At 49.9% G+C, this 24707-nt stretch overlaps 1 protein-coding gene across 1 annotated transcript in view; it reads left to right on the top strand.

Moving 5' to 3' along the window:
* Positions 1–24028, top strand: part of NRDE2 (NRDE-2, necessary for RNA interference, domain containing) — a 205004-nt gene extending 180976 nt beyond the window's left edge. Inside the window, exon 14 of the mRNA XM_085626525.1 lies at positions 23571–24028. Coding sequence (XP_085482651.1) covers positions 23571–23696 — 126 coding nt within the window. The 3' untranslated portion in view covers positions 23697–24028. The remainder of the gene's footprint in view (positions 1–23570) is intronic.
* Positions 24029–24707: the final 679 nt, after the last annotated feature.

The raw sequence follows: 24707 nt of genomic DNA, 5'->3' as shown, positions 1-24707 counted from the left end.
TAGGTGACGCCACCAAGACCATAAATTGCCTGCCCCGGCGCACTGACATTTGTTCTCTTTTCTCTGTGCCTTTTGCCATTCAGAGCTTCCCTCTCTGAGGAATTTCTTCACCAACTTTTCAGATGAAAGCAGTACCAATGTCTCCTCGCAAGACGTCTGGGTTGAAATTTGTTGGGACTGTGAGGGACAGATGTCTATTATGGATCCACATGCCATTTGTTTGGCTCAGACCATGACTCGTGTTTAGACTCGGACCATGACTGGAAGACCTGCTCCTCTTGCCTCAGCATGCACCCAAGGCTATTAACGAGCGGGAGACCAAGCTCTTCATGGCCCGGGTGAAGAACGAACACCAACACCAGAAGCGTTCCCAAAGAGAAAACATAAAAGAAAGGAGATTCAATTTCCTGGGGTAAGTTCCAGTGTCGCTCTCAGTCTCCCTCAGGACCTTCATCCTCGAACCGTAGCTTGTCAACCTGACGCCAATGGATCCACAGCACAGCACTGCTCCTCTTATGTGCCCGACTCCTGACAGAACTCCATTCCTGGAGCCTTCAGCACGGGCATTTCCAGCTCCTGAACTTCCAACACTGACCCCGGTCTTCCCAGAGTTCCCAACTCCAAGATCAAACCTAGCGATGCTCCTGAATGCAATGTATTTGATCTGCGCAAAGGCTTCAGCACAATCTGGTGCAGCTTCGGGCCTAGCGGCCCCATGGCATCTGCCACTCTTTATGTCCTGTTCAGCTGACATCCTTCGTCCCCGCACCATCTGAGCTGGTGCCATCACCACATTGTTTTGATCTAGCGCTTTGCTTCTCTGCGCTGAAACCAATGGCGTTGGACATCTGCCCTCGCTTCCACCACCACTGCCACCTGCTCCAGAAATGGCGCTGCAACCTGACGTCAACCGTCTGATCCAAGGTGGGTCTGAAATCCCTAGTAGAGGAAGCTTATACAGCACACCTCCATTGAATATTTGGGATGGATTTGGACACTGTGAAGCAGTTCCCTACTGGTGACCTGGATCAGGACCCCCTTGAATTCCTGGGCCTGTCTTCAGCCAGTGTCTTAGATACCTCATCTGAGCTGGCTATTGACTTCCTCACTGGACCACCAATACCGGAAGTAATTTCATTGCACCAGATCGTGGTAAAGGCAGAAGAGGTTTTAGACTTATGGTAGCCAGCAGCTGAAAGGAAAGCTAATGTCCTCACTGAGGTTCTCCTGCCCCTAACGATGAGCTCCAAACCCCCTTCTCCCCTTCAATGAGGCTCTGCAGGAACCCATCATGGCAGCATGGTGGGTAGCCTTCCACCACTTCAGCGGTCAGTCTGCTTATGGCACGCAGTTATCACTCTGCTCCTGGTGATTCAGCGTTCTTCAACACACACCCTTCTCCAGAGAGCTTAGTCATCGTGGATTTCTGTTCTGGAACTCAGTTGGGTGGTGCCTTCCCTACAGCCCTCCTCAAACAGGCAGTTAAAATGACTGGATGCATGTGGCAAGAAAGCATTTTCTGCGGGGAGGATGGCCTTGGAGCCACTTAATGCCTACTTCATTCTCCCCTACTACGTCCACACCTTGTGGGACATAGCCGAAATGATTCTTCTGCATGTCCCCACAGACATGAAGGATCACGTTCAGAAGCTCCTTACAGATGGCCAGAATGCCTCCAGGCATATTCTCAAGTCTGGACACTACAGGCTCCATTGCCCAAGCAGGGAATACCTCCTTGATGGTATGACTTAATGCTTGGCTCAGAAAATCCAGCTTTTCATCTGATGTCAGGATAACCTGATGAACTTCCCTTTCAAGGGCGTGTGCTTGTTTGGAGACCACACTAACTCAGCGCTGGAGCAGTTTAAGGCCCGTAAAGCTATGGCAAGATCCTTGGGCCTTCAGCTTCTGCCTTTGACCGAGGATTTCCAACCTTTTCGTTGCTTTTGTGGCTGTGAATGACCCCCCTCGTTTTGGTCCTAACAGTACACACCATCACTCCAGCAACAGAGTCCTCTCGTACATCTGTCCCGAAGCATCAGTAGAGGAAAAGGCTGCAGATCTGCCTTACAACCCTCCTTCTCTTTCTCCCCCTGCACCACAAGAAAAGCAGGCCCAGTATGCTTCCCTAATTCTACATAGAGACTGTTGGAGGATAGGTGTCCTGCTTTCTTTCAACCTCGAAGGCCATTTCTTTAAGCTAGTGGGTCCTTCAAATCCTAGAAAGATGCTACACAGTTCCCTTCCTTCAGGTTACGCCCTTCTACACCCCCTCCCTCCTCTTCAGCTCCCCACCATTCAACCATTCTACACCTGTAGGTGGCAGCTCTCCTCCACAAAGGAGTGGTGGAGGAGGAGTTAGTGCCAGAGAAGGAATAGAGACAGTATTGTTATGCGTGTTACTTCCGGGTGCCCAAGAAGGACGGCAGTCTGCATCAGATTCTGGATCTCAGGAGCCTGAACTAATTCCTCAAAAAGGAAAAGCTCAAGATGGTGACCCTAGCTCAAGTTCTACTGGCATTGGAGCTCAGAGACTGGATGGTGTCACTTGACCTGCAGGACACCTACTTTCACATCCCTATCCTGTGGCCACATCAGAAGTATTTGTAATTTGTGGTGGGTTCTACGCACTATCAATTTGCAGTACTACCCTTTGGCTTGACTTGGGCACCTCGAGTCTTCATGAAGGCAGTGGTTGCGGCCCATCTCAGATAGCCAGGATTCCCCATTTTCCTGTACCACGACGACTGGCTCTTCAAAGCCAGCTTGCCGGAGATGGTGTAGAGCCATTTGTAGTTGACAGCATCTCTGCTGTTCAGCCTGGGTTTTGCTATCAACAAGCCCAAATCTCACCTGTGACCCTCCCAACAACTCCAGGTCATTGGGTAGGTACTGAACACCACCCTTTTTCCGTCTCCCCACTACAGAGAATCCACAACCAAGAGATGGCTCAGTCTTTCCACCAGCGTGGAAGAGTTCCAGTTCACAGAGTCCTGTGATTCCTAGGTCTACTGGGTGTCTTCATCTTCCTAGTCAGGCATTCACGTTGGTAGTGGTGCCTCTGCAGGCAGTGGCTCAAGTACAGAGGAGAACTTTCAGACTCCATTGTGATCTCCCCCAGCACTGCGTCTAAAGTGGCTTGATAGGGAAGCGAGGCAAATCTACTCATGGGATGGCTTTCACTCACCCTCCGACTGTGACTACAGTAGTGATGGATGCCTCCACTATAGGTTGAGTCAGGGAGATAATTTTCAGATCAGGGGCTTCTGGCCTCTGGTTGAGCAGGTGCTTCACATGAAACTGCAGGAGTGGGCTGCCACCATCATGGGTCAGCCCGTCCAGATCTTGACAGACAACACTACTTCGATGTAATACGTGAACAAGCAAGGCGGAGTAGTGTTTCACTTTCTTTGCCTGGAAGAGTTAAGACTGTGGTCTTGGGCACACCACTAAGTGATGTAGCTCACTGCCAATCACTGAATGTCTGAGCTGACACCCATAGCTGGTGTTTTCCTGTCGATCATGTGTGGCGTCTCCTGCCGAAGGTAGTACTGGACATCTTCACCCAGTGAGGCACTCCTCAAGTGGACTTATTGACCTCCTTGGAAAATGCTCAGTGCCACTAGTTCTGCACCCTCCTGTATCTATTTAAGGGAGTCCTGTGGGACTCGTTTCCATTCAGGAGAAACGTTCAGCAGCATTGCATGTTTCACCCATGCCCTTGATTCCTTGAGCTCTCAGGATGATGCACTAAAACTGGGCCCAAACCATTCTCTTTGCCCTGCATTGGCTCAGAAGGGTATGGTATTCATACCTTCTGCAGTTCTCCACATGTCAACCCCGCTTTGTCTTCCGCTCATGTGGACCTTCTCACCCAGTCTGGGGGAGTGCGTTTGTACCCCAATCTCCAGGATCTCCACCCACAGGCTTGCAGAGTGAGCAGGGACAACTGAGCTCCTTTCAGCTACCACCGGAGTTGACGTTATTTTGTCTACACGTTAGCCCTCCACTAAGTCTGCTTATTCCGGCAGATGGGTCAGCTTTGATGCTTGGTGTTATGGTGTGGATCCCTTGCAGGTCCAACTGTCTGAAGTGCTGCAATTTGCGCTTTCCCTTGCTCAGAGGAGATGTGCTATTGGCACTGTAAATAGTTATTTAGCCTCCTTGTTCGCTTACCTCTGTCTTCCGGATCAGCCATCCCTGTTTAAGACCCCTGTTATCATGTGTTTTCTCAAGGGCTTGACCAATCTTTTTGCAGGTATGCTCCGTGACACCTCAGCCGTGCCTCTGACATCTCATGAATCTGGAGCCAGGGGGCCATACAGAGAGGACCAGTACAAGTTGCTACAATGAGTAATGCATTTGATCTTTATTAATCTAACGTATTTTAGTTTTTCAAACGTCTTAGCGGGCTCCCATTAAAAATGAAGGCAGACATTTCTGATTAGGGATCAGATTAACAGCTGTCATTTGCTGCAATGGAATCCTTGTGAAAAGATGACCTCCTCTCAATCAGTAGCAGTGCAAGGTTTTACTCCTTCGCACTCACGTCTCTACTCAGTTGTTTAGTGGCTTTCCATTCAGTCTCATTCTTATATGCCAATGACCCTTCCTACATGACTGCCTTCAAGTGCAACACTGATGGTGCTTATGTAAATGTCTACCTTCCCATTGTAGATTAATCAAGAGTAAACCCCAGATCGGGTACACTGGTGTCCGTGTTCGTTGATAAAGCATTACAATCTTTATCATCAGAAGTAAATTGCTGCCACCTTAACCACATCAGTGAGTTGGTTGAGTATTCTTGCCAAAAAATAAGTGAGGAACAGATCTATGGCAATTTGTTGTTCATAAAGTTGTGTTCTCTCGATCGATAACTTTCTGATTGACTCCTTTATAGTATTGACAGTACTTCTGTATGTTTTACGTGGCATATGGTCGCATTTCACAGTCTTGTACTTAAATTCTCTTGTAGGGGATTCCCGTGATAGTCATAACCATGTGAATAGTTCCGCCCATGTGCGTGGACCCCGGAGCACTTCATTAGATATATCTTCTTAAGTTGTCATCTTCTGCCTTTCTTCAGGAAGGCCTGTATGGACACTTAGGAGATAAAAAGACAATAATGCAGCCTAAGCAACTAGGCTACAGTGGCCAGTACTTCATCTTGAAGAAAAAAAAGATAGCCTGTTTAACTTTAAATGTAGTAATTTGCTGTGTTTTATACATAGAAAACTCTCCTTCACCAAACTTCTTTTTTCATTATAGAGATGAAAAGGAATGGATAGAGAAGCCCCCATAGGCTGCCATTATGTGTCTGCAAATGGGTACCGTGCCTTTAAGAGTCTCCAGAGATCCCCGGTATCCCATTAGGCACTGCCAGGGGCATTTACTTTCAGTTCTTTTTTCCGGCTCCTGCTAGCTGGACCCCAGAGCATTGAGCTCTACCTTTTTGGTATTTCATCAAAATTAGTTATTATTTCTGGCTTTTGACAGTTTCACTCGACGTCTTTGGCCTTTATCTAACTTCTGCTGTAGTTTTTTGGCAGAATTTCTGCAGTTTTCTTGTCAAAATGCCATCTCTATTTGACAAGTGCCCTGACTGCGGTAGGAAGAAGGCCAAGTCGGATTCTCACAGAGTCTGTATTCTGTGTTTGCCTGTGTCTCATGTGCCTGACACCTGTTCCATTTGTAAGACCTTTTCCAGGTGCACCCTGCGTGACAGGGAGAAGATTCGGCTCCAAGGGATGGAGCAGAGGAGACAGAAGGCAGCTTCTTCAGCCTCTGGGAAAGGAGAGGGTAAGTCCTCTACCAAGTCCCATGCTTCGACCTCTGAGGGGCTCCTCAGCAGAAAAACAACGCCTGTCCCAGTCGAGGACGGCGACGATGACGTCGAGAGTAGGGATGACCACGATATGCTGTCTGCCGACCCAGGGCTCTGGGTCGAAGCGACGTCGACGATCAACGTCGAGGAGAAGAACGGCGAGATCGCTGTCGAGGGGTTCCACGCGTCCAACCTCGACACAACGAACATCGCCGTCGAGGCATCATCGGTGTCGCTCTGAATCTCACAAGCGGCGTTCGCCACCGATCACCATCGACGTCAACGCGAAGATCGACGTCGAGGAGGAAACAGCCGGCTACACGAAGGTCAACGTCGAGGGATCGATACCGAAGTTCTACTGAGTCCTCCTCCTCCACCGATTCCACCACCACCATCTCCTCCTCAGCCTCAGCCTGGGCTCGTGGATCCTCAGCCTACGCGCCCTGTGGAACCTCGACGACCAAGAACACAGTCTCGCTCAAGACATCGTTCACATAGACGCCACCGGTCCTCCACAACATCACGTCGTCACCGATACAAAAGGTCTCGGTCCCGGCATACCTTCTATGAGTACAGGGAGGTACTCGCCTACTCTCTCTGACTCTCCCCCGAGAGGGTTTCACCGGTTGATGATATTTCCACCTTCCAGGAGGTTCTGGTCAGAGGGGCTGCGAAACTGAACATTCCCCTGTCTGCTCTTGTGCAGCCGACCGCTGTGCTATTTGAAACTCTACAGAAGAGACAAACATCACGTCCGTTGCTTCCGTTGGTGCCGGGTTTGTAGGAACCAGCTATGGAACTATTCCTGACGCCATCCTCTATAAAGTCTGCGCCTTCAAGGTTGCAGAAGAAGTATCGTCCACCGGATTCAGACCCTGCCTTCCTCCGGCTGGACCCCACTCCAGACTCTGTCATAGTAGCGGCGGCACAGAAACAGCATGCTACGGCTCTGACTTCCACGGATAAGGAGAGCCGTAAGCTGGATTCAGTGGGCAGAAAGTCTTGTAACACCGCGGCGACTTCCATGAAGGTGGCCAGCTCTACTGCCTTGCTGGGCCGTTACGATAGATCGTTGTGGGAGTCCCTTCAACAGTTTGTGGATCTCATACCCAGAGACAAGAGGGAAGACTTCCAGGAGATTGTGAATGAGAGCCTGTTGGTCTCTAACCAAGTCATCAGCGTTGCGGCGGATACTTCGCTCCTGGCAGCCCACGGGTATTGCCATGGTATTGCTCTACGGCATCATGCTTGGCTTCTTCTCACATCTCTGAAGCCTGAGGCTCAGCAACGAATTTCCAATCTCCCGTTCTCTGGCACAACTCTCTTTGGCGCCCATGCGGACAACGAGATGGCCCACATGAAGACTGAAATGGAGACGTTGAAGGCTGTAGGTTTGGAGAAACCTAAAGAACAACGTAAGACCTTCCGTCCTTTCCAGCGGCGTTATTCCTCTCAGAGATTCCAACGGTCTCAGGGTCGCCAACCCAAACAACAGCAGCAGTTTCAGCGGTCTTTTCAGCCGTTTTAGAAACGTCAACAGCGAGGACGATCTAACCAGCAGTCTGGACAGGGGAACAAGGCTCCTGCTGGTCCCAAGCCCTGAAGGGTTTCTGCCCCCTCGTCCGTTGTCCACTCTGGTGGGGGGGAAGTAGCCAAGAACATCTGGCAGAGTGGCAGAAAATAACTCCGGACAATTGGGTGCTGAATATTGTTCGCAGTGGATATTTGATACGTTTTACAAGCCCTCCTCCATCAATCCCTCCAACTCGATCAAGATACATGCTGCGCGAGTTGCAGAAGGAGGCCAACACCCTCCTAGAGAAAAGGGCGATAGAACCGGTTCCTCTGGGACAGAAAGGAACAGGGCTGTATTCACGGTTCTTTCTAGTTCGCAAGAAAGACAAGAACAAGTTCAGACCCATTCTCGACTTAAGACAAGCCAACAAATGGGTTAGAAGAGAAAAATTTCGGATGTTGTCCTTGCATCAGATCTACCCTCAACTCCTTCAGGGAGACTGGCTATGCGCAATAGATGTGCAGGACGCATACTTTCATGTGCCCATAGCGAAGAAACATCGCAAGTTCCTGCGTTTCACAGTGGGCAACAACCATGATCAATACTCTGTGCTGCCTTTCGGCCTCAGACTTTTTCCAAATGCATGGCAGTGGTGGTTGCGCATCTGAGGAGGAACAAAATATTAGTCTACCCATATCTGGACGATTGGTTGATCAAGGCAGCAATGTTTCAGGAAGCGCAACTGCATTTCAATCAGACCTCCATCCTCTTACTTCGTTTGGGACTACACATCAACCTCACGAAGTCTATCTCTACTCCTGTTCAGTGTCTTCAGTATCTAGGAGCTACTATCGACACACGCACAGCAAACGTGTGTCCTTCGGAGGAGAGACGCTTATCGATCCTTCGGAAGGCTCAAGCTCTCATGATCATGCCCTCACCAACGGTGAGGAAAGTATCGTCTCTCCTAGGCTCGATGTCTTCCTGCCTCTTCCTCATTCCGAATGCACGCCTCCATATGAGATCCCTGCAGGAATGTCTGGAGGATCAGTGGGACCAGACACTGGGGGACTGGGAAGACAGGATTCAACTGTCGCAAAAGGCTCGTCAGTCCATCCGATGGAGGTGTTCTCCACACAATCTCCTCCGGGGGATTCCTTTCCACAAAGACATACCCACGCAAACAATAGTGACGGATGCTTCTCTCCACGGATAGGGTGCACATTCCGACCACCTTCAGATACAGGGCACATGGTCCCTAAAAGAGACCAAGTACCACATCAACTTCCTGGAGCTTAGAGCAGTCCGTTTAGCGCTGAAATCATTCCAGCCGTCGTTTCACTCCAGCTCCCTGCTTGTCCAAACGGACAATACGACAACTATGTTCTACCTCAACAAGCAAGGAGGCTAAAGATCTCGAGTGCTGTCTCAGAAAGCCCAGGCCATCTGGCACTGGCTGTTAGCCAGGAACCTGACCATCAGGGCAACTCGCCTTCCCTGTGTTCAGAATGCTCAAGCAGACGCGCTCAGCAGACTTATTCACAAAAACCACGAATGGGTCTTAAACGACAAAGTGGTGCAAGACATCTTCGACAGATGGGGTACTCCAGAAGTCGATCTGTTCGCTACAGCAGAAAACAGCAAATGCCGCAACTTCGCTTTCAGGTTTTACCAACCAGGGACTCTGGGGAATGCCCTATGGATCAATTGGTCAGGCGGCTTTCTCTACGCTTTTCTGCCAATTCCCCTGATTCCGACAGTGCTGATCAAGCTCTCCCAATCACTGGCCAAGATGATCCTCATTGCTCTGGAGTGGCCCCGTCAGTGGTGGTTCACAGACCTACTCCACCGGTCTCTCCTGCCACATCTCTGTCTGCCGTGCAGGCCAGACCTTCTGACGAAGTTCGGCGGACAGATGGTGCACCCCAACCTCTCGTCGTTGAATGTGGCAGCATGGCTCCTGAGCTAGTACAGTACGGACATTTAAATCTCCCTCAGGACTGTATGGAGATATTGAAAGAGGCCAAGAGACCATCTACACGCACGTCCTATGCGTATAAATGGAAGAGATTTTGCATCTGGTGTGCTTCTAAGGACTTGGATCCTACCTCCTGTAAGGAAGATGTCATCCTTCCTTACTTATTACACTTGGCGCAATCTGGCCTTCAGTTCCATTCGATAAGTTCATCTGGCAGCTTTGACTGCTCATAGGAAATGTCCTTCACAAAATTCCTTTTTTTAAATCCCAGTCATCAGAGATTTTCTTGAAGGATTGAAGAAAGTGTTTCCTCCCATTAGGCGTCTTTCGCGTCCCTGGGAGCTGAATGTAGTCCTTTCACGACTGATGAAGGAACCGTTTGAACCCATTCATAAGGCTTCTCTTCAGCATCTGTCCTGGAAGACTGCTTTCCTTGTGGCCATTACGTCTGCCCGCAGGGTTTGTGAACTTCAGGCTTTGTTGTAAAGAACCTTATACAGTCTTTCATTTCTCTAAGCTAGTTATGAGGACGCAACCTAAGTTCCTTCCTAAAGTTGTGTCGCAGTTTCATGTAAACTAGACTATTACATTACCTACATTTTTTCAGAATCCATCTTCTTCTGCAGAGAGGTCGCTGCATACTCTTGATGTTAGAAGGGTCTTGAAATTCTATTTGGACAAGACTAAGGATATCCGTAAATCAGACCAGCTATTTGTAAACTATGGTTTGGTTTGAACTGGTCTAGCTACCTCCAAACAATCCATTTCAAGGTGGATTGTTTCATGTATTCAGCAGTGTTCTCAAAAAGCTAACAAGTCTTTGATTAGTAAGCCTAGGGCTCACTCTACCAGAGGTAAAGCAGCTACTTCGGCTTTATTTCGTAATGTACCTATTTCGGAAATCTGTAAGGCTGCCACTTGGAAATCAGTCAACACATTAACTAAGCACTACTGCCTAGACACTGATGCTAGGGCAGATGCTCAGGTTGGACAGGCTTCACTTCGAAATCTATCTGCACAATAGTGCGGTTGTTCTCTGTAATGTCACCGCCGGTGAGTTGTTTTGGGGATGGGCTTGCTAGTCTATTCACATGGTTATGACTATACACGGAAATCCCCTACAAGAGTTGTTTCTTAACTGTAACTCCAGTTCTCTTGTCGGGGTATTTCCGTGATTGTCATAAGCAACCCACCCTCCTCCCCGGTGGCAGACTCAGATGTCCCCAAGACTCAGCAGGCTCTGCTTCTTTACGCCTTCAAAAAGAACTGAAAGTTAATTTATTTATTTATATTATGCCTCTGGTTGTGCCTCATGGGATACCGGGGGTCTCTGGAGACTCTTAAAGGCACGGTACCCATTTGCAGACACATAATGGCAGCCTATGGGGGCTTCTCTATCCATTCCTTTTCATCTCTTTCATGAAAAAAGGAGTTTTGTGAAGGAGAGTTTTCTATGTGTAAAACTCAGCAAATTACTAAATTTAAAGTTAAACTGGCTATCTTTTTTCACTTCAAGATGAAGTACTGGCCAGTGTAGCCTAGTTGCTTAGGCTGCATTATTGCCTTTTTATCTTTTAAGTGTCCATACAGGCCTTCCTGAAGAAAGGCAGAAGATGACAACTTAAGAAGATATATCTAACGAAGTGCTCCGGGGTCCACGCACATGGGCGGGACTATTCACATGGTATGACTATCACGGAAATACCCCCTACATGAGAACTGGAGTTACAGGTAAGAAACTACTCTTTCATAGGGTTACTTTTTAGCATTTTTTTTACTTGCCTCTAAATTAAAACTGATGTTTAGTTATAATTGTTTGCTTATGATTTCTTTTTCATATCTCATGAGAGTTGGGTTATCCTATTTAGTTTAAAATGTTATTTTTGATTATTAATGGGACCCTTACCAGCTGTTTGTTTGGACCTGCCACCGGACTGCTGTTGCTGCCTTCTTCGCCCTCTGGCCTTGGAAACCACCAGCAACCACCAGAAACCACCAGCAACTCGCCGGACCCGCTTCGTGGGTCCCGCAGCGCATATACCATCAGCGAGAGCTGCTGCTGGGAGAGGGGCTGTCTCCTGTGTATTGACTTGGGGCGTGTTGTTGCTGGCAGGGCTGCGAGCACGTTAGCAGGGACTCCATCACCCAGGAGTCCCTGCGAGCCCAATCTGCTTCACCTGGGCTGCTCTCCCTGCTGGCCCCGCCCCCCCGCCCACGGAGTAAAAGCGGGCTTCAGGACTTTGTTTGTGGGACCCTTACCGGCTGTTTGTTTGGACCTGCCACCGGACTGCTGTTGCTGCCTCTTCGCCCTCTGGCCTTGGAAACCACCAGAAACCACCAGCAACACGCCGGACCCGCTTCGCGGGTCCCGCAGCGCATATACCATCAGCGAGAGCTGCTGCTGGGAGAGGGGCTGTCTCCTGTGTAAAGACTTGGGGCGTGTTGTTGCTGGCAGGGCTGCGAGCACGTTAGCAGGGACTCCATCACCCAGGAGTCCCTGCGAGCCCAATCTGCTTCACCTGGGCTGCTCTCCCTGCTGGCCCCGCCCCCCCCCCCCCCGCCCATCACTCCTTTTTTGTTATTTTAGAAGGACGCACGGTCGCAGCGCGGGAGCGTCCCGGGAGAAGCCCGGGACAAGGGCGGGCCCTCTGTGGCCCTCCGAGGCCTGTAGGGTCTGGTGTTGGCCATAGCGCTTGGTTTTGCTCACCCCACTGTATTTTGATTCTTTTTTTTTTTTTTTTGTTGAAACCGTTTATTACAAAGTTCAAAGAATATACAAAGATGGGCCTACAACCTTCAGGCCGGCCGCTAGCACAAGAGGAGCATAATATACACACAGTAGAACGCAGGCAGCGGCAAAGGGAAACATACAGGAGTCAGCCGCGTTGATGGCCACACCGTATGGACCCCACATGACGGTTCCTTTTAAACATAAATAGCAACAAACAAAATCCAACCACAAGGCAACCCACGATCGAAAACAGCAGCATGTGCTCCCCTACCAAACCATAGGAGTATCAAGGGGAGGGAGAAGGTCAGAACAGGGACTGGGTGGACTCAGTGCCCGGTACCGGAGAGCTAAACCGGCTAAGGGGACGGGGCAGGCGATGGATCGGGCAATAACGGCGGGGCGCAGATTCCACCACGGTAGGCGTTCCAGGGGCCCCACACTTTCACCCATGTCCCAGGCTTACCTCTCGCTACATACACCACCTTTTCCCGAAACATGCACCAGTCCATATTTTCCTTCCAGGCCGAAGCAGTCGGGGGCCTCTGGGAACCCCACAGTTGAGCAATATCGCGCTTGGCCACCATATATCCCAGAGTCACCCACCACGTCTGTGGCGCCGAATAGTTGGTTGGTTCCCACACGTTCAACAGGCATCTCCTCGCTTCGGGCAGCAGCGGCACACGCGTAACCACCCGCAGGACCTCATGCACACCGCCCCAGAATCGCTCCACCTCTGGGCATTCCCACAAAATATGAAGAAAGGTCCCCAAAGAACCACACCCACGCTTACACAACCCGTCCACAGCATAGCCCATTCGCAATAGCCTTGGCCCCGTTATGTAGACCCTATGGGGTATCTTGAGCTGGACGAAGCGAAGGCGGGCCGGTATGGCCACCTCTTTCGGGGAGGCCACCGCAGAGACCCAGTCCTCGTCGTCCAGCTCCAATCCATCGGCAACCCAAGCCTCGCGAAGATCAAGCAGCAATCCCACGCGGTCATTGATCAGTTTTTTATAGATTAACCAGATCGTGCTTTCCGGAACATGTCCATCCAGCACTCTATCTTCCAGAGGGGAGTACTCCGGGATGGAGGCAACGTCCGGAAAGGCGGAGCATAGTGCATGACGGATCTGCATATACCGAAAGTACTCCCTGTCTTGCAACTGGAATTCCGTCTGCAGCATCCCGAACGTTTTGAATCCCCCCCTCGTCCAGAGATCCCCCACCCTGCTAATGCCTATCATGTCCCACTTCTCGAAGCCCTTCGAGGTCCACAGGGAGCCCAACTGCTCAGATGCGTACAGTGGTGACGCCCGGGTCAAACGATCCTTCCACCCCATCGCTACATTAGCCGCGTGACACACTCTTACCATGACACGCGTGGGGCCCGTAAGACGTGCATCGAGCGAGCTGGAGTAGAGCGCTCGATTATAGTCACCACCCGGCAGTAGCATCTTATCCATTTCAAAGGCCGGGTTTAGGGCGGGCCCGTATAGGCCGTGATTAATCGCAGCCAGCTGGGAGGCCCAATAATACCGTTTAATATCCGGGAGGGCAATCCCCCCGTCATACCACGGGAGCGTCAGCTTCGCCAGGGCGATACGCGGTCTCCCGTCCCAGAACAGGCGGCGTTGCAAGCTCTCCACCTCGCGGAAGTAGCGCGCCGGGACGAGGTCCATTGTATTCTGCAGAGCGTACAGGAAACGCGGCAGCGACATCATCTTAAACAATGCCGCCCGGCCGAGCGGCGAGAGCGGCAAACGCCGCCAACGCACGACATCCTCCTTCAGGCCCTGGAGGGGGGGCAGCAGGTTTCGATCATACCGGGCCTCCGCGTCTAGGGTGATGAAGATACCCAGGTACCTAAATCCCTGCGGGGCGATCTGGATAGGACAGCCCCGCGGAAGGATAGGAGCCTCCCCAGAGAGAACATACACGCACGATTTAGCCCAGTTGATGACGAGGCCGGAGTTACGACCAAATGAGTGCAATACATCAACCAGGACTATCAGTGATTTACGTGGGGAAGCCAGGTACAGGAGAATATCGTCAGCATATAGAGACACGCGGTCCTCATACTCGGGGGTCCAGCGGAGACCACGAATAGAAGGTTCCCACCGCAGCCACTCCGCCAGGGGCTCCAAGGCAAGCGCAAAAAGAAGCGGCGATAACGGGCAGCCCTGCCGCGTGCCCCTGCCCAACTCAAACGGAGCCGACACTCTACCGTTCACAACCACCTGCGCCAGTGGGCCAGAGTACAACAATTTAACCCAGCTGATAAACCCTGGGCCAAACCCAAATTTCGCGAGCGTCGCCCAAATATATGGCCATTCAAGTGTGTCAAACGCCATAGTGGCGTCCAAGGATGCCAAGATGGCCGGCTCCCGCATGAACGGGACACGTGCGAGCACCCCATGCAAACGCCGCAGGTTAAGCGCTGTGTTACGATGGGGGATAAAGCCGGACTGGTCCTGGTGGACCAAGTCACACACCACGCCGACCAGCCGATTGGCCAGAACCTTGGCGAGAATTTTGGGCTCCGCATTCAATAACGAAATGGGTCGATAGGATGTGACCCGGTCCCGAGGCCTCCCCTCCTTGTGGATAACCACGATGGTAGCCAGACGCTGGTCTAGCGGGAGGGAACCCACCGAGTGGGCCGCAAGGAACATAGCACGGAGATGCGGCGCCAGCGTATCCGGTCGCAGCTTATACAACTCGATGGGAAGACCATTAGGACCCATGGCCTTGCCGGAAGCGACCGAGCGTATGGCGAGGGCAATTTCTTCGGAGGTTGGAGCGGCGTCCAACAACACTCTGTCCTCCTCAGAAAGGGAAGGCAGCGCGATATCTCTGAGCAGGGCATGGGAATCCTCTTCAGAGCGAAAAGACACTGGAGAATATACCCCGCGGAAATAGTCCGCGAAGCAAGAGACAATTTCCTCCGGTTCAGTGACACATACACCATTCATTTTCTCAATCAACGGGACAACACGACTCGCTCTCTCTTTTTTATCCAGCCACGCAATCAATTTACCAGCCTTATCACCCACATCATACAGTCTCCCCTGTTGCTCCCTACTGAGGCCCCTGGCCGCCTCCGTGACGAGGGCCTTATAGGCCGCTTGCTTGAGTTGGAGAACATGTAATTTATCCTCCGTCACCCCACGTTCTAGATCCCCCTCCAACTCAGTTATCTCAGCTTCAACACGGGTCACCTCCTCCCGCTCGCGCCTCCGGGAGTGGGAAATAAGGGACAGGGCTTCTCCTCGGAGTACTGTCTTAAACGCCTCCCACAGTGAGACCGCCGAAGACACAGACCCCACATTCTCGTCAAAATAGCGCTTAAGGGATTTAATCAGCTCTGCGCGAATGGTGGGGTCACGCAGGTACCAGGGATTGATCGGGGCCACTCTACCCTCTCCCCTCGGCAAAACATCAAAGTGCAACAAGAGCGGAGAGTGGTCCGAAATACCCCGTGCCAAATGGCGCACTTCTCCCACCCTCCCTACATAAGCCGCAGGGACCAGGACATAATCTAGCCGTGAGAGACTACCATGGGCCCCTGAATGGAAGGTGTACTGTAGCTGCGTGGGATGTTTTAGACGCCAACAATCCACCAGCCCCAGGGTATCCAAGAGGCCAGATAACCACTCTTGGGCCCGGGGGAGATCCCTAGGGGGGTGACGATCCACAGTTCCGGAAACAACAGCATTAAAATCCCCCCCCCACCACTAGAATCCCCTCCGGAAGGCCAAGGAGGAGGTGCCCCAGGTCCGCAAAGGTGGTCGTCTGCAGCCCCGGTGGGACATATACTGACACAAAAACAATCGCTCTGCCCTCCAGTCTGCCCACCAAAACCGTGTAACGTCCCCTATCGTCATGGCGCACCTCATCAATCTCCAACGGGAGCGAGTTTTTAACCATAATGCCCACACCCCTTGAACCGGACGTGAAGCCCGCATGGGCCACAAGGCGGTAGCCCCGTCGATTCATAGCGCAAAAGGAATTCCCAATGAGGTGCGTCTCCTGCAGAAAAACTATATCGGGCGAAGTTCGCTTCAAGAACTGCAGGACCACACCTCGTTTTATCCTGTCCCCCAGTCCATTAACATTCCAGGACAACAAACTCAGTCCCCTACCCCCCATCATAAACAGAAGTCATCACTCGTCCCCCGGAGAGCACTGTAGAGATAACACAAAGATACGTTTGCCTTGTGGTGGAAACGAACAACACCCCACCCCAACCCACCCATACCAACAAAACTCCCCCCACCCTGCACCCCTGCATGAGCCCGGACAGCCCCCCCAACTTGCAGTGTGCCTGTCGCCCCTATAAAAGAAACTAGCTAGACCCCCTAGAGGAGGAAAGAGTACCCCTTCTAGACCCCACACAACCTCCATGGGAGGGGAATGTACAAAGACAGACGCTTGATCGAAAGTAGCATCGTATTCGTCCTGAGTGAGGCCCAGTATTGACCCCTCAGTCCCGATCCAGTGGGCCGCCTCCTCCCGCCGCCCACCCCCCGCCATCTCGATCACGATCCCCAGACAGAGTGTCCAGCCAGTCCCCTGCCGCTTCGGGACGATCAAAAAAGTGCGTGCGACCATCCACCTCCACTCACAGCTTGGCCGGGAAGAGCATGGCGTACTTTAAGTTCAGGTCCCGGAGTCGGCGTTTAACGCCGAGGAAGCTCAGTCTTTGCTTCTGGACCGCCTGGGTGAAATCAGGGTAAAAGTTCACCTCCATATTGTCCAACTTAACCGGCCCATGTAGTCTGGAAGCTTGCAGGATAGCGTCTCTGTCCCGAAAGTTAAAAATCCGGGCAATGAGAGGTCGCGGAGGGGCTCCGACCTTCGGCCTTCCCCCGGGAACCCTGTTGGCCCTCTCCACAGCAAAAAATTTACTCAGGCCCCGAGGCTGGAGATGGGTAGCAATCAGGTCCTCCACAAATAGATCCGCCGCCGCTTCCTCCCGTCCCTCGGGCACTCCGATGATGCGGACGTTATTCCTCCGGGCCCGACTCTCGGAATCCTCGAGGCGCCGATCCATAAGTGCGCTCGCCTGACTTAGCCGGCGTACCTCCAGTTGTAGTGCCGCCACCTCAGTCGTAAGGCCCGATGCGGTGTGGGCCAAAGAGTCAACTCGATCGTTGGTCTTGGAAAGATCGGCCCTCACCATGCCAACGTCTACAAGGACCGCATCGATCTTCTGTGCCAGGGTGTCGAACCGCTGGCCCACCGAGGCCTTCATCTCGGAAATGGCGCCCATGACGTCGTGGAGAGTCAGATCCGTGGGCAAGTCCGGGGCATCAGAGGGGCCCTCAGGGGACTTGTGCGGTCCGCCGGGAGATCCCCTCTGGAGGGTATAGCGGTCCATGCTGTTGGCCGGATGGACGGTGCCACGCCGGGTCGACTTGGTCTTTGACCGATCCCCATCTTGTTTCGTGGCCATCGCCGCTGGTCCCACAATCGAACCAGCAACGTCGTAGAGGGCAGGCAATCAGGGCCACGAGCTCCGGGGGGGCCACCCCAGATCGGCGGGGTGGGCCACAGCAGGCAGGCAGGCCGGGTCCCCCAGCGAGGCCACACCAACACAAAAGGCTCCGCGATCTCACTTGCAGAAACGGCGAGAAAGCGAAAGCGAAAGTGTGGGGTACGCGACTCGCCAGGCCCGGCCCGCCGTTGTTGTTCACTTTGCCACTGGGTCACCCCCCAATGCAAATCCGGGGTTCGGCGAGAAGAAGGCCGCAAACCTCAATCGGTGCTCACTCCGGCACCCGGGGTCCAATTCGAGAACGGAAAACGGGTTCCACCTCAGCTCAGGCTCACCCACACAGTCCCCTCAATCGAGGCAGGATGAATTCAGGATAAATGTAGGAGGTTGCGGAGGTCCTCGGGAGCCTCGCACCTACGCGGCCATCTTGGTTGCGCGCTAGGCTCCGCCCCCTGTATTTTGATTCTTGTTTAGCTGCCTTGGGTATATTTGTTGTGAGTAACTCTGCCTACCCTTATATTATTTGCTGGTATTCTGACGTTGTAATTGTGGTTGTATATTGTTTTAGCTAGTCAGTAACCCCCGGTCATAGTGATGTGCACACGTGAAACTCGAAGCAAGGCTGCGGCTGGCGCTTCGAAGCTGACAGGCACATTAGATAACTTTATTGTGCGTACAAACACTCTAATTGATGAGGGGATTGCCCTCATGGAAAGAAGAGTGTCACAGGATCTCGCACAAGCGAGAAGATCATCTCTAGGCCTTATAGCCTCTGCGCGCACACCAAGTAAAGCCCAATACACTCTCCAACCAAACCCCATTCAGTCTATACCTGCAACCCATTCCATCACTACCAGTCAATCTGTACCCCTGGACTCTGCTCTTTTGATGCCCCCACCAGTAGCCCCTCTTACCTCTCCCATGGCTTCCTCGTTAGCTATCGACGACCATGATAAAACACTTGCACAAAGGGGTTTAAGGGAGGGTGCCATTCCCAAATGCTCCCAAATATCTAGTAAGGACAGTGCTGATTTAGTAGTTATAGTTGATGGGGCAGGAGGCCCCAATGACTCTGTTAGCACTTTTTGTGGGCCAGAGGTGGGTAGGGCTAATGTGGATACCATAGATGATAGTGGAGGAAGAGCTGAGGCGCATCGTGCTTCACACCCGCTACCATTGGGTATTCCCGACGATACAGCCTCAATTTCTAGCAAGTCCCCTTGAAGAGAGTAGCCTGGATGAATCTTCTGAGGGGGCCGAAGACAGGAATGGTATATTTATGAGCTCCATATCTGAGCTCATTAAATCCTTACTGTCTCCCCTGGAGACCAGACTACAGGGTATTGAACATCAACTACAGGCTCTAAATCTGGAGTTAAAAGCCAGACCCAAAGTTTCTGCCCAAAAGGCAACTGGTGGGGCAGCACTGGCTGGCATCAAACTGCCTCTGTGTATTAAACAACCAGCAGGGAAGAACCCTACCCCTCCAAAGTGTCTACCCAAAATACCTACACCTAAGGGTAATACAATTAGTACTACTAAGTTGCCTTCCAAGGCACCCAGTAAATCTCAGAAAGTAAATGGTCCCATTATTCCTGCTCCCAAACCCCCTTTATCCCATCCAGCGAATCCTAAGATACGCCGGAATATTAATTTACCTCCTGACGCCCACTCCTTTGTAATAGTTCTAACAGGTGTCCCCGAGCTTGCCCCCTCATCAACAGAATCATTTTGTGCTCTCAAAAACAAAGTTTGCCACTGGTTAGATAGAAACTACCCACTTCCACCTAACATTCGCAGTAATTTGCTTATGGTGGAGAGAGCACCATGGGTGGGTGAGAATAAAAAAAATCTCCAGGGCGACTGTGTTGTTGTAACATTTGAGGACCCACGTACGGTGGAATATATCCGTGCTGGGCCCCCATGTAATAACAACTCTTCAGTCTTAGTTAAACCCCTCTCCTATTTCTATATGCTTGCAGATCACCGCAGTAATAGGTGGAGCTGGTTAAGAGCTCACAATTATACAAGAAGGGGGATGAGAGAGGAGCCTTTTATGGATTATAATTCTAACCAGTGGGATGCGGGTGAAGATGGAGGGTGGAGCACAGTACACAGGAGAGTAGGTAGGCCCCCTATTGGTTCTACTCAGTTTCAAGGGGAATGGCATGGTCATCAGCATAACCCCCCTCCATTACCCTGTTTCAATCGCTTCAGTGGCCTGGAAGCAGTTGATTGACATTCGATCCAGCACTCTGGCCAAGAGGTTATGAGGGAGGAGGTAGGGTTACCACGGGCTGTAACTCCAATTGTAAAGGGGGTTCAAGTGTTTGTGGATAATGTTTGCCCTAGCAGGGGCGAATTGGATTGTAGTCCAACAGTCACACCATTTGCACCAACTGTAGTACTCTCTTCGATTAACATCCTTTCTTGGAACATAGCAGGGCTCAGGAAAAATCTTGAAAATCCGGAATGGAATGACTTCATTGACTCCTTCCATATTTGTATGTTTCAGGAAACTTGGAGTTTGTCCCCGCAATATAAAAATGGGTACTCTACATACTTTGTCCCAGCAGTTTCCATAGGAAAAGGCCGCCCCTCAGGTGGTCTGCTCATCTGGGTAAAGGTGAATTTGAATTGTACTGTTATTACACACAAGGTCCAATCCAATGATATCTTGCACATTTCCCTGAAAAGCCCACACGGGGGTATTGTTCATTTGTTTTGTGTTTATGCAAGAGGGGTACAGGGTGGTTTAACCTCGCAAACAATTGAGTTGCTTGATGTAAAATTGTCTGAGCTTCCACCTAGGTCCAAAATCCTGTTGGGGGGTGATTTTAACTGTACATTTGAACCCCTGGATGACGAGGATGTATTGGGTTTGAACTCAGAGGACTGGAGACAGACTATACCCCCTTTAGTACTGGCCCCTATTAAGAAGTGGTCTGCCATAGCTATACAGTTGAACGCACTGGCTTTGGAACATAATCTACGGGCATTAAATGGCCGGACCACTTCTGATCGCAACGGGGCAATGACCTATAATAGGATAGGCTGCCCATCACGTATCGATTACATCTTTTTAGATGTTCATTCATGGGCTAGTTTAGTTGATATGGAGGTCAGGCAGTCTTCAGATAGCGATCATAACCCATTATGTATGGAAATCAACTGGGCTAATGGGATTAGTAATAACGGGGGGCTGGAGCTGATTACCAAGGACGTCCTCCCCTCTAATTGTAACCGGAAACTTAGATGGGACGTGGTAAAATGTGAAGAGGGGAAAATTAATAGTATTGGGGACTTAGTTAAAGCAGAAACCTCCAGCCTCGCAGCGGTGGATCTGGGAGAGGTTCACTCTCTGGGGCCCAAATTATTGGGCCAGTACCAAAATTTCATAGATAAAATAGGAAAGTATTTCCTCAAAAACACCCAAGGGAACCCCCCAGTGGATCTTAGACCCCTGAAGGCAAACGCGTGGTATACAGTGGAATGTAGGAAAAAGAGGAAAGCCATTGGTTTGGCGATAAAATTGAAGGACCCAACAGTAGTGAAACTGGCTAGAAAGGAGTACCGTAGTTCAATAGCCTCAGCCAAGAAAAATTGGGAGGAGGAGCATTGGCAGCAGCTTAAGATCGCTGCCAGCGGGAAGAATTCTATTATTTTCTGGAAACTGATCAATGCTTTAGACCGTAGGGGGAACAGCAATGGCACGCCCATTTTTTAAAATTGTATTGTGAGGAAGGCGATCAAGTCCCTCCATTGCCATTAGCAGTGTGCAATAAGCGCAACCTTAGTTTGGAGTTGCCCAGTAATGAAAACGTATTCTCCCCGCGAGAAGTCAAGGTCGCTATTTTAAATATCCTTCCAGGCAAAGCGGCTGGTCCAGATGGCCTGCCCGGGGATCTTCTACTCCATGACCCCCAAATTTGGGCAGACTATATAGCAAATCTAATGAATCTCATCCAGCGAGGCCATCCCGTCCCGGAATCATGGAAAGGGGCGGAGGTGATCACGATTTATAAGAAAGGTGATAGAGAGGACCCTGCCAACTACAGACCAATTAGTTTAATTGACACCATTCAAAAGGTAGTTGGCAGGGTCATTATAAATCGAGTTGAGACTTGGCTAATGGATAATGATATTCTAACCCATTTCCAGGCTGGGTTTAGGCGGAATGTTGGTGCAATGGATCAAGTCTTCCGGTTTTGCGCGGTCTATTGGAAGTCAGTATCAATTATTAAGGGTTGTCTTTACTTGGCTTTCATAGACCTGAAAACCGCGTTTGATGTTATCCCACGTGCCAAGCTATGGGAGGTTTTATTAGCCATGGGGTTTCCTAGTTCCCTGCTGCAATTTGTTATCAAACTCCATGAGGATAACTATGCAAGGATACGATGGGGGCGCCAGGGCCAATTGACAGGGAGGGTATCAGTCAACAGGGGGGTGCGGCAGGGATGTGTGATGGCTCCGACACTGTTCTCCCTCTTTATAAATGGGGTGGTGGACCATTTGAGGGAGGACCCTGCGGATGCCCCCGTCCTTGCCGGGGAGAAAACCCCCACACTTCTTTTTGCGGACGATACCCTCCTGATGTCCAAGACCCCCAAGGGTCTCCAAAAATTGCTTGACCGCTTCTCCCTCTTCTGTAACGACCGTGGGTTAACGGTCAACACTTCGAAGACAAAGTTAATGGTTTTATCTCCAAATAGAAAGGTTAGGAAGGTTTGTCTTACTTTGTATGGGTCCCCTTTAGAGGTGGTGAATGAATTTGATTATCTAGGGGTTAGGTTGTCCAACAACATGAGCTGGGATTCCCATATATCAAAAATGGTACTAAACCTCAAAAGGGTTTCCGGTGCCATACTAAAGAATCAGCGCCTCTCTATTAGTAGACCGGTTGCCCCTGCCTTGGTAGTCTATGAAGGGAAGGCTTTAGCCTCGGCAGTCTATGGCTCCGAATTATGGGGTGCTGAAAACACTAAGGTCCTGGCAACTGCAGAAAATAAGTTTATCAGAGATCTAGTCTCACTTCCAGTTTCAACCCCTCTGTTACCATTATTTTTTGATATGGGTAAAAAATCAATCTCGGACAAAGTTCAACTAAGGCCGCTGTTGTTTTGGGTGCGCCTTAGAAGAACCCAGGAATTAGCCGGATATGCTCGAGTGTTGGATGAGTTAATATCCTTAAATGTTTCTCACCAAATAAAGTGGCTCAACAACCTTAAGAAACTGGTAGTATCAATAGGCCTGGGGGAGTCCTGGGCCACACAAGTCCCCCCTGTAAAACAAATTGTAAAGAAATTATACTGGGACTGGGTTGAGGCCAAGGTTAACAATAACTCAAACCTGGGAACTTTAACGATGAACTTTCTTGACCATAAACCATCTATGAAGTTGGAACCCTTTTTAGATTTTATCCAACTACCTAGAGATAGAACTTTGTTCTTGAAACTAAGATATGGCACTCTTCCCCTTAAAATTTTTTTGGAAAGGTGGAAGGCCAAGGGGGGGGCTTGATCTAAATTGCCCAGGTTGCCAATGTCCAGAGGAAACCCTTGGCCATTTTTTATTTGCTTGTTCAGCCTACAAGTTCGTTAGGGCTAAATGGTTGAAACCTGTATGCAGGGAGCTGGGAGTAAGGGATCACAGATCAGCCATGCGTATTATTTTAACCAATACTGTTTCTATGTATACCATCTGTGGGGTTGCTAAATACCTCGCGGGTGCCTGGTTAATCCGCTCTAGGCTGCTGGGTAATATATAAATTCTCATGACTGAAGAAAGCATTGTTTTAAACTCTGTTTTTATCTTTTGTCCCTTTTTAATTCACTATTTGCTGTTCTGGATGTAATTGTAGTACTATGGATGGATTGTTTTTATGTATTTTGCATGTTTGTACTTTTATGATAAATATCTATCGAATAAAGTATTGAAACGTTAAAAAAAACGTTAACGTTAAACGTTAAACGATTATTAATGCCGAGATGTTAATGGTGCTGTTCCTTTCTACTTAACACGCAGGTTCTCTACCTGGATGCAATAGAATATTTTCCAGATCAGTTGCAGGAGATTCTGGATCTAATGACTGAGAAGGAGTTGCGAGTCAGAGTTCCCATCGAAGAGCTTGAATTGCTTCTTGAAGACTGAGGAGCACACTATTGGACATTAGTCTTTTTGTACATTGAAAGAGGACTTTGTGCTTGAAAGGCATGATTTAATATTGTTAGATGTAAACCTTCTAAGGATGTCTATCTTATGTGAATATATTGTTTTATTCTGTATTTTTGACCATCCAGCATCCCTTAATAATTGCACAGCAGACCCAGTATCTGTGCCTGTTGTGTGCCTTCATTTTGAGTACCTTTATGTTCCATTCGCCACAGTTTACACTTTTGTACCATACAACAGAAATCGTGCAAGCTTTGTGGTCTGTGTGGACTCTTTGTAAATAATAAAGAAAAACTATGTTATTTCTTAAAGAACATTTATTTTGATATTTCATGCAGCGTTGTGCATCACCTTTCGTTTACCTCAGAGTGCTGGTAGATGAAGGTGATTTATTTAAAACGTTTTGCAAGGCGTGGATCGCTGTTCATTGCCTTCCCCAACAATTTGTCACATAACAAAGTAAGGACAATGAACAGCTGTTAACACCTAGCTAGTAGTACTTGTGCTCCCAATCCCATCCCGAACACGCCATCTATAAATGTCTGCTCTTCGTACCTACTTACTACTCTCACTGAACTTAAAATGCAGGCAAACAACCATAGATGGTGACAGAGGTCATTTTAGCATTCCATAGAGGGTGCTAATGCAATGTAGTCAATGCTGGATTGCAATGTGGGGCAAAACAACTTTAACAGTTTCTTCCGATATCATACTCTCCCAAAGCAGATCTATTTAACATGAATGTCTGTGTTCCCAGTCTTGGGAACCAAACATTTACACCATGCATAACATAAGAAATGCGAAAGTGCCAGGCAGCTTCTTCAAGTTCACCTTTCCAGTTAAAAAGTACGTTTATTGCTGGAATATTAAAACATCAATACTTAATGCAATAAAACATAAGGAATTATATAAGGAACAGTATTAATTAAAATAAGTTGTCCATGAATAAGGAATAGTATATGCCAGGGTGTAAAGAGAGCTGGTTTGTAC

The sequence above is a fragment of the Triturus cristatus genome, chromosome 9, assembly GCF_964204655.1.
Source record: "Triturus cristatus chromosome 9, aTriCri1.1, whole genome shotgun sequence".
Lineage (NCBI taxonomy): Eukaryota > Metazoa > Chordata > Amphibia > Caudata > Salamandridae > Triturus > Triturus cristatus.
Note: the sequence above shows the minus strand (reverse complement) of the source record. Positions and strands in the feature narration are given on the sequence as shown.